Raw genomic sequence first — 10,604 nt, 5'->3', positions numbered from 1 at the left:
CCGCGGCCAATGGGAAAGCGTCCCTCGCTCTGTACAGCCAATGGGGCGGTGCCCCCGCCCCCCCTAGGGCTGTAGCGCGCTGAGGGCTCCGAGCGGCGGCTCCATTTAAAGGGGCCGCGACCCGAATCCGGGCTCTGGGTAGAGCGGGCGGCCCACCGCCGGGGAGCCAGGTACGAGCAGCGCTGGCCGCGGGCGCCTCCCTACGATTGCACGAGAGACGCAGGTGGGACGGCGGCGCGGCGTGAGTCCGCCACGAGTCGCCCGCCCGTGGGGCGCCGGTCCTTGGCCCCGCGAGTGGGGGCGGGGCAGGCGCGTGCGGCGCGGGTCCCGGGGGGCGGGGCGGGTGGGGCCTCCCCACAGCATGGGGGGGGGGGGGCGCGCGCGCTTGTCGGGAGAGGGCGGGACCTTCAGCAAGGGGGCGGGGCCAGCGCCGCTCGCGTCCCCCCTGGTCCCCCCCCCCCCGGCGACCGCTTGGGGGCGCCCTGCGGCGGGGGGCCGGATTTCAGGGACCCCACCCCTATGGAGCACCGGTCCCATGTCTGCTGGAGGTGGGGCAGGCCTCTCCCTCCTGGTTGGGACGGGGGAGACCCCGGTGCGACCCTCGCTCCTGCTGGGAGGGGAGCAGGCCTCAGGGTCTCCCCCAGTATGGTGGGGGAGGCCCCAGCCTGACACCTATCCCCGCGCAGCCCCCGCCGTGGTGCTAGTTGGGACGGAGGGGGTGCCCCCCCCGCTCCCCGTGCTGGGTGCCAGCCTGGGCACAGGCTTGGCCCAGGGGCTTGTGGTTCATGAGACCTGCCCCGGCCCCCGGCGTACCCATGCCAGCGGGGCCTGTCCCTGCTGCAGGGAGCTGCACTGTGGAGTGGCAGAAATGGCCCCCGGCTTCCCCCTGGCACCCAGCTGCCTCAAAGCTTGCTGTGCATCTAGTACTCTGCCCCAGGACCCTCCTCGTCTTTCCTCTCCATGTCTCAGGCAGAGGCTTTGAGCAACGCAGCCTTTATGCTGTTGTCACCACACATAGTAACGATGTCCGTGCAGCTCAAAAAAACCACAGCAGCTGGTTCTGTCTGCCTTCCCCCTGTGTGGGTGGTGTGAGTTTGGACTGGGGCAGAGCTTGGGAGTGTCCCGGAGGTCTGAAGTGTGTGTGGATTCCTGGACACCATGTGCTGCTCTGTAATATCAGGCCCTGTGAGAGAAATGTGCAGCCCCATGGGGCTGAAGCTGCTTTGTGCTGCTGGAGGAGGCAAAGCCCTGATCTGCTGAAGCCTCACTAGGCTGGGGTGTGTGTGAGCAGTGTGGCTGTAGCCAGCAAGGTGCCCTGAGAAGCATCAGTGTGGCTGTAGCCAGCAAGGTGCCCTGAGAAGCATCAGTACCTCCCATGTGGTTTGCACAAGTGGAGGCAGGCTGGTCCCAGACGGGAGGGTGTGCACCTGCGAGGCTAGGAACTGGCTGTGACGTGTGCCTGGCACAGGAAAAGGCCCTGGCAGTCGGATATACTTGTGTGGGCAGAGGCGGTGCTGGACGTGGTCTTTGTCAGGGATAGGATGCTCAGCTGAGTGCTGGGAAATGGTTCCTGGAGCGTCTGATGAGGATGAGAGCTGCTTCATTTGTACTCTTCTGTGCTTCAGCTATGACTCTTGTTCTAGGCTGTAACTTCTTTCTCTCTCACTGCTGCTGCATTCCCCAAGAAAACTTTTAATCTGCATTCTCTTGCCTAACCCTGCCTGTCCTGGGATCAAAGCTGGTAATAAGAGTGTAGCTCTGTCATTATTGCCAGCCTGGCTTTACTAAAGGAATAGCCACAGCCTACAGAGCTGCCACCTGTAATGGCCAACCTGCAGCTTACAGCCCCAGCATACATATATGCACAATCTCTGTTTCTCTCTGCACCTGCTTACATCACTCTTACTGTGAGTGCCCTTGCTTTGGAGGATGGCAGAAAGTCATACCAGATTCCTCGACAGCTGACTCTGAGTCCATGGCCTTACTTTGGGAGCAAAGCCCTTTGTGTTATTTCTTTTACAGATGTTTTATGGTCAGTGATGCTGGGGTGCATGACCCCAATGCACACAGGTGTCCTAGCAGAAGCCTCTAGTGCAGAAGGCTCATGGTGAAAGCAGTCCAAGGGACGTATGGAAGAGTCACCTGCTGTGGAAAAATCTAGCAGCAGTCTTGGTACCTCCTGGCTTCAGGACTGTTAGAAAACCATTGCTGGTCTTGATGCTGCTGGTGATGTTCTGGGAAGGCCCTTCTTTTCTCTGTCTACCAGTTCTGGCTGTTTAGACAGTTCCAGTCACACATGAAGACTGGCCTGAAGGGGACATGGTGATAACTACTGCTGTTTGCACTCTAATTGAGAGAACCAATAAAATGTTTGGAGATGAGAAAACAGTTCACTGAGCCCTGCCTGCAAACCACAAGCTGAAGAACTTGAGCAGCGACATCTGAAGTAGCTGCAGCTGACTTGGAGAGTCACTGAATGCTATTGTAAAATCTCCAAGTCACAGAGGGCTTCATATCCCTGAGTCAGTTGATTAGTCATCTATAGTGTTAATCTGGAAATGACTGTTTCTGAGTTTGTCCAACTTTGATTTCCATCTTTTCAAGTCCTCATGTGCATTTGTGTCTGTCTCTGCTGTAGATCTTACCTCATGTGGTGGGGTTTTTTTTGAGATGGGTCATGTCTCCCCATTTCTTTTCAATTAACAAAACAGGTTCATCACTGGAAGGTGTTTTCTGAACCATGGTTGATTCTTAAAGCAGTAGGATTCATGTGTTAGTGTGCCAGATATTTATTTTTTTATTTGAATGTGGTGGGTTGACCACGGCTGGAGGCCAGGTGCCCACCAGAGCCGCTCTATCACTCCCCCTCCTTAACTAGACAGGGGAGAAAAGGTATAACGAAATGCTTGTGGGTTGAGATAAGGACAGGGAGAGATTACTCACTAATTATCGTCACAGGCAAAACAGACTGAACTTAGAGAAAAATTCATCTAACTTATTATCAAGCAAAACAGAGTAGAGCAATGAGAAATAAAACCAAATCTTAAAACACCTCCCCCCACCCCTCCCTTCTTCCTAGGCTTAACTTCACTCCTGGTTTCTACCTCCTCCCCCCTCAGCGGCACAGGGGGACGGGGAATGGGGGTTGTGGTCAGTTGATCACACGTTGTTTCTGCCGCTCCTTGGTCCTCAGTGGGAGGAGTCCTCACATTCTTCCCCTGCTCCAGTGTGGGGTCCCTCTCACAGGAGACAGTCCTCCACCAACTTCTCCAATATGAGTCCTTCCCATGGGCTGCGGTTCTTCACGAATTGCTCCAGCACGGGTCTCTCACGGGATGTAGACCTTCAGGAACAGACTGCATCAGCGTGGGGCCCCCCCAGAGTCACAAGTCCTGCCAGCAAACCTGCTCTGGCATGGGCTCCTCTCTCCACAGGTCCTGCCAGGAGCCTGCTCCAGCACGAGCTTCCCATGGGGTCACAGCCTCCTTCAGGTGCCTCCACCTGCTCCAGCGTGGGGTCCTCCATGGGCTGCAGGTGGAATCTCCACACCCCCCTCATCCTTCCTCCATGGGCTGCAGGGGGACAGCCTGCTTCACCATGGTCTTCACCACAGGCTGCAGGGGAATCTCTGGACCGGTGCCTGGAGCACCTCCTCCCCCTCCTTCTGCACTGACCTTGGTGTCTGCAGAGTTTCTTGCATCTTCTCACTCTTCTCTCTGGCTGCAAAAGCTCTCACTATGTTGTTTTTTTCCCTTCTTAAATATGTTATCACAGAGGCGCTACCACTGTCGCTGATGGGCTCGGCCTTGGCCAGCGGCGGGTCCGTCTTGGAGCCGGCTGGCATTGGCTCTGTCAGACACGGGAAGCTTCTAGCAGCTTCTCGCAGAAGCCACCCCTGTAGCCCCACCACCACTACCAAAACCTTGCCACACAAACCCAGTACATTGAAACATCTCCGCTGTTCCAGTAACTGTCATCAAGTGTAGACACTAGCCAAAAATGAGACAGTAATGGTCTAATGTGGTACTGTGTGCAAGCAGTACTGGGCTTTGTGCTCTTTGAAGACTGAGTTTGGGCTGCCAGGTGGTAGCGCAGAGAGCTGCCTCTCCAAAAACACTAGTGAATAACATTTCTGCTCCTTTCCGGAGAATTTTGACTGGACTGAAACCTGGTCCTTAACAGTGTGCTTAGTTTGCTGTTGATTCTTCATAAATGAGTTAACCAATCTGTAAGAAATGTTTGCAGTGCTTGAATGTGGAAAGCTGTCAGCTGCCCAGATAAACTGAAATAAGTCACAGCAATTAAGTTAGCTTTTGCTATATATGCCACTCAAGGTATAATATTGTTAATGAAGATCTGTTGACTGAAACCATGCTGGGAGGACAGGATATTATTTTCTTAATGTTTTATTGATAGAACTGTGTATTGACCACTGTTTTTGTCAAGAAATACTAAGTTGGGTGTTACAGTTTATTCTAAAATTTGGCATAAAAAATAGGAACTTCCTCCAGAGCTCTGCTCAGGTCTTCGAGAACTTGTAGGTAGGAATTAGCTGGAATGTTGATTTAAGTGTCTTAATTTTTGTAGTTATTAGTTAATGGTTTTCATACTTCAGATGATCTCTAATAGCAGAAGAGATAAATCCTTCAGCCTTCAAAAGTCTTGAAAATCTGAATCCGTATCCATGAACTAAAGTCTAGGACAGGTACCCAAGCAGTTGCTCTTCCTTTGCTAGAGGAAAGCAGTAACTGCATGGCCATGCTCTTTTGTGGGCAGTAGAGACTTCTGAGGTATTCCGTTTATTGTGAGGGAGTAACAGTGTTTTTTCTTACTGCCTGATTTTAATTACATGCTTGATGGTAGCTCCTCATTTTTGTAGGTAGGCCACATATTCCCCTCCTAATAGTTATTTGAGGACACTGAGATGTGGAAGATCTGTGTGCAGTTACAGCACCACTGATGTCTTTAATAAGCTAGATAAAGTCCTAGGTAGTCACTTGGTGTACTTGAGTGTCATGGCAGAGATGTCTCTGAGCTTCCAGGTCTGAGAGGATATCCATGTGCCCCCTCTGGCAGAAAGAGCAGGGCAGGTCTGGTAGTCACAGATGTTGGATTTGGCAGTCAATGTTGCATTCTGTGCCAATCCTGTGCACTTGGGGAGGACTCTCAGCCATCCCATCACTTCTTTGGAAACTCTTGCATGCTACCTGAGAAGCACTCCGCTTCAGACTGTTGCGCAGGGGACTTCAGTGTTTGAACTTGATCTTCCCAGGAAGATCACTGAATATTCCAGAAAGAATGATGCTGAGTCTGAAGTAAGGAGTTTCCAAATGTCCAATAGAGCAGTTGTATTGACTGTAATGTGCAGGATTTCAGCACACTGCCTCCTCTTTGGCTGAGTCATGTTCCAGCATACTCTTCTCACTGCCAGGTATGTGGCTGGAAAAGAGGAAGATTTCAAGCAAGCCAATGACCAGAGCCCAGTGGCTGAGCTGTGCATTATATGGTCCTGGAATAAAAAAGATGACTTGTGGTGGATCATTTTCAGCATCTGCCAGAAACAATAAGCTATTTTTCTTCTGTTGGAGAAAGTGAGAAGAGACTTTACCAGAGGTAAAGTGCACATTCAATTGGCAGCTTTAACTCACTGTGAAGCTCAGCAGAAAGCCCAGATAAATCTGAATGCCTGGGGCAAACAGAAGTAGTGTTTCTTACCCTGCTGCAGCTGGGCAGCTCTAATTTCCTCAGGTTGAGTTTGACTTCAGAGCAACCCATGGAGCTGGAAAGCATCGTTCTCTCCTGTTCTGAGGGCTGCCCTCTTCATCCTCATCAGCTGGTGGTTGAAAGCTGCCGTAAAGGCTTCATTGTCAGGGAAGCAGAATTGCAGTGATGAGCAGCAACATTCCTTGCTTTCCCACTCAAACTGCTTGTCAGCATCACCTCCTTGGGTCCAGCCTCAACTCTAACTCTATCAGTTTTTCCAGATTCTTATAAATACATCAAAAGTCAGCACTCATCTGCTCTATATTGCCTTGTCACGGAGCTCTGCTGCAGCAGGTTTAAAATAAACAAAAGGAAAATACTTAAAAACTAAGTGTTAGTCTGCAGAACATTGCCACTGGAATTTTTGGTTCAAAGGGGGATTAGGCAGATTCACAGAGGTTTTGCCCAGTACAGACTCTTAACAGTGACAGTGTCAGTGCAACTCAAGCCATGCAGTTCCTTCAGCAGCTGACTGCTGCTTGATCAGAGGATGTCCTGAAGAGGAACATCCTGTTAGTTATATTTCTTATAGTCTCTTCCCAGGTATCCATTCTTGGTGTGAATAGGAACAGGGTATTTGGATACATGGTCCTTTCATTTGACAGACTGCAGCAGTCCTTAGCTTTGCACATCCTAAGAAGTTTTGGGTCATTTGCCAGAACGTGTGAGCTGTTCTGCCAGGGGGATTTGGACAGAGCTGATGAAAGTGGACAGGACCTTGAATGCACAGGGCAAGTGCTATGCTACGCTACCAACCAGAATGTTCAAGTGAATGGTCTTACTATGGACTGTTGGGTCTGCGGAAAGGTCTGCATATCTGTCCCAACCACATACCAATAGTTTTGAGTTGACTTAATCTGCAGAATACTTCTTCTCTTTAAGACCATTTTGTTGGTCAGTGTTATTGCCATTAAGTTTGTCAGTCTTGTCTTGCATTGTAATGCTCTTGTGCCCAAAGCTTGAATGCAATGTTAAGGTATACACTATTGAAACCAGATGCTTTTGGTCTATTTGTGGAGCACGAGTAGCATTGCAAGTTCATAGATTAATTGTTGCTTGCATTATCCTTTGGGAGGGAATGCCCAAATGGATTTCTTATGCTCCAAAATTGTTCCCAGGGTCTATTTCTACCAAGCAAAGATGAGGCCAGCTGAAAGTGTCAAATACTGTAGGAGTATCACTTCTGTGGTTCGCTGCAGACTCGTGCAAAGTGTCTGAAGGTGAATTTGATGAGTATGTTAGTCCTGTTAAGTATACCTGTAAATAACTGTCCTTATTCATCTGTGTGGCTTGACCTTTCTGCTACTCATTGTTGTAAGGTCTGCTGTCTGTGGGGGACATCTTTGAGAAGGAGGCATTGTTTGTAACCTGAGCAGCAGAAAAAATGTGTTTATCATCTTGGGAAGGTTCTCACCTTCTTTCAGATGTCTTTATATCTATTTCACTTTGTTCTTCTTTCTGTCAGCCACCCTAAAACACATATTAGATCCTGTATTGCTCATTCTAGCAGCTTTGTCTGCTCTGTAACTAAAGAAAGTAAACGGAATCACCAAAGTCTTTAGTGGTGAAACTTGCTGGGCATCTCTGAAGATTACATCTTCTGTACTTTCTGTTTGCGATTGTGGGAACAGTGCTTATCTGCCGCTGTGAAACAGAAAATGTCACCTTGTTTTTAGATAAAATAAGGAGGCAATGACTTTGAGCTCCAGCTGTAGGATATGATTTCCTAAACTCCTGCTTAAATGAATTTCAGAAGTTGGGTACATTCTCTGTCCTGTTTAGTTCTGAGTAAACCAATTGGTGAGACTTGGTTATCCTTTCAGAGGGAAGGATATAAAGAGAGAATTAATCAGCCATCACCAGTGAAATTATTTCAGGCTTCCTCCTTCATTGATATAGATGAGTTATGCCTATAGTAAGTCCCAATAGACAGGAATACTGAATCTTCTGCTTCAGGGCTTAAAACAGTGCCAAATTTAGAATTAGAATTACTCTAATAGCGGGGCATAGGTTGGTGCCACATCTTTTGATTCTAGTGCCTTCCTTGTAGTGTCTACTTAGAGCCTGTTTTGGGGAAGTGATGCTACTTCAAGTCTTACTCTGCCTCACCACTTGTAGACTCCAGCTCCTTCTCTCTTTCCCTCTTCAGGTTTGTCAACCATTATTTCTTTGTCAGGGTATAATTCATTCTTAGCCAATATTGATATAAATGCTTGCTCGCCTCATCTCAAAGTCTTGCCCTTTCTGTCTTATGATAATGTCAACCATGAGGAGCTGGGCTGTAACTTTGTCCCTCTGATGTTAACAGTCAGCATCACATCTTCTTGTGCAAGTGTGCTGTCTGTGCCCTGCAAAATCACACTGGTCTTTTCTCCTGACTCCACACTGCATGCTTTTGTCTACTTTGCTACTTGTTCGTCCTCTTATGACTGCTTTTAATATCATGGACTTTACCACCTTTCTTCTTGCCACTCTCCAGAATTCCTCCTAGTTTTAACTTAAGCTTTTTCAATTGTTCTGTGTCTGAATATTAGCCCACGTAGTTTTGGGGTTATGCCGTAGCTGTAGTTATACCATAACATGGTTTATATCTGTCCTCTGACAAAATTCGTTCATCTTGTCATCATGTATCTTGTTCAAGGCACAGGCTACAGAGCTGTAAAGGAGTTCTTTCTACCTTCATGTTTAAAAGAAAAGATATTTTAAAAATAAAAGATGTGTTAGCTCCATGAGAACAGATCAGGAGAAAAGACAGACCAGATTATTTGGGTCTGGTAAGATAAAGAGGAAGGCAGGGAAGGGGGTATTACACACCACAGAACAGCTGTGTGAAGCCTCCCGAATTGGTTCTCGAGTAATTTCTGATACCCCCACTGTGTCATTTAGCATAAGCAAGTCTGTTTGCCATGCTGTGGTGAGGTGTGTGGAGGCTGTAGAGTTCCCAAAGGTCTGCTATACCAAACTGCTGCATCCCGCTGCTGCTGTTTGGCTTTAGAGTTTTGTAACCTCACAAGATTGACCTGCTCATATCCTGGTTATGGCTAGCAGTATTATCTGGCCTTGTTTTACTCCAACAACATTCACAAGAGTGGACAATTCATGTGCTGTGTTAGACTACTTCTCATTAACTTGCAAGTTTCTCTCTCATTTCCAGTTGCCATCTTCTAAATGGATTCCAGTGGATTTTCGGGATCTTTGGACCCCCTGTCCTTGCCTGACAAACCACTTATTGGGGATCTCCCTGCTGACATGGAGTTTGGGGAAGATCTCCTGGGCTCCCAAACAGCTTCTAACCAGGAAATTTCCATTCTTCAGTCCCCTGACTGGGATCAATCCAAGCAGATGACTGCAGATGGGCACTTGGACCTCCTAGTGAAAGCAGACAGCCTGTCTGAACTAAACAAATCAAACGACCTTGTTCTAGATAAACCTGGCGTCTTGGATATGCTGGAGAAACCTGATGTTTTAGATGACTTGGATAAAACTGCTGACTTGATGGAGCTAGATAAATCGGAGGGTCTGAATGGGCTGTATAAGGCACATCCTTCCCAGGGTGTGGAGGATGGACTGGCAAACTCCTCTGCCCTCTCTAAAGAAGCCCTTGTTCCAGAAACATGGAAGGAAGGGGAAGATGCACCAAAAAATGATTCTGGGGACCTAAAGGAAGATAGTGCTGCTGCTATTCCTGCACTGTCTGATGACAATGCCGCTGAATTGCCCCGACAGCCCGTTCCTGACTCCGGGGACCTCAGCAGTGTCCCAGCCACAGAAGGAATCACAGCACAATCTTCAAGTCCGCCAATGCCCCCCCACCAACTCAGTCTTAAACAGACAAAGAAGACGAGGTTGAAGGCACCAAGGAAAAGCTCACCCATGCAGAGGGAAGGGCTGGCAGGGGAAGCAGAGGCAGAACTGAGCTCGGACAATCGTCTTACAGCTTTGCCCCCTGAGCCCGTGGAGGAAAATCAGGCAGAGGAAGGGGATGATAGTGGGAACAATTCGTTTAAAGAAAGTAGTGTACTGAAAATACAGGAAGCCTCACCATCACCAGGTAGGTTATCTCTGCAGAATTTGGCCTCCTTTTGCTCAGGAGGTCATCCTGCTGCACCTTGCTGAAGCTGGAGTCTGTTTTGCACTCCAACTTTTCCCACTGTCCCCTGCTATGGAAATGGTCAATGCTACTGATGAGCTAGATTTGGGGAAAGTGTCTTGCTTGCAGGGAATAATGCTCTGGAAGCTACTTCCTTGATGCACACAAGCTCTTGCTCTGGCTTTCATAGCTTTAACTTTGATTTTCAGTGCTTGTGTCAGCTAGGAGCTTCCCTGATAAAGCTGCAGCTGTGCATCAGCTTAGCTCACATTCTTCATCATTAGAGTCTTTGCTGGAACTGAGGGACATCAGGAGAAGGTGTTTCCAATAGGCAAAGTCCCATGCCCAGGCTGGTCATCCTGGCTGAGATGCTGAGTCTTGGTCAGAAGCAGTTGGAGGCAACTGCCCAGCATGCCGCCCCCATGCAGGGAGGTCTCCCCCTTACAGGACTCCTCCCAAGCTGCATGTTTGAATCTCTAACTACAGGTGGTGGGTTTAGGAGTTTTCCTTTGTCTGATCACTACCAGAACTGTGCTTGTTAGCCAGGACTAGTTAGCTTCATGTGCAGACTGACCCAAAGGGTAGCTGCATTTGAAGAATACCTGTCCTCTTCTGTTGGAGAAAAGATGTTAGATGCAAGCTTCTTCTGTGCTTCTGTTCCAGGAGAAGGCCTGTCTGGGAAAGGAAGCGAGCTGCCAACTGAGAAGGTGAGGAGAATGCAGTCAAGTACATATGCTACAGGAGCATGGAG

The 10,604-nt window shown here is 48.8% G+C and overlaps 1 protein-coding gene across 5 annotated transcripts in view; it reads left to right on the top strand.

The window, feature by feature from the left end:
- The window catches only part of ZMYM3 (zinc finger MYM-type containing 3), a 32,216-nt gene that overhangs the window by 458 nt on the left and 21,154 nt on the right, over positions 1 to 10,604 (top strand). For 3 of the 5 annotated variants that reach the window (XM_054838931.1, XM_054838930.1, XM_054838927.1), the window contains exons 1-3: positions 90 to 223; positions 8,918 to 9,814; positions 10,517 to 10,560. In XM_054838931.1, coding sequence (XP_054694906.1) covers positions 8,932 to 9,814; positions 10,517 to 10,560 — 927 coding nt within the window. In that variant the 5' untranslated portion in view covers positions 90 to 223; positions 8,918 to 8,931. Of the gene's footprint in view, positions 1 to 89; positions 224 to 8,917; positions 9,815 to 10,516; positions 10,561 to 10,604 lie in introns of those variants that run through there. The other 2 variants (XM_054838928.1, XM_054838926.1) reach the window with 2 other exon arrangements.

This window comes from Grus americana, chromosome 12 (assembly GCF_028858705.1).
Source record: "Grus americana isolate bGruAme1 chromosome 12, bGruAme1.mat, whole genome shotgun sequence".
NCBI lineage: Eukaryota > Metazoa > Chordata > Aves > Gruiformes > Gruidae > Grus > Grus americana.
The sequence above is the reverse complement of the archived record's forward strand: the minus strand, read 5'-3'. Positions and strand labels throughout refer to the sequence as shown.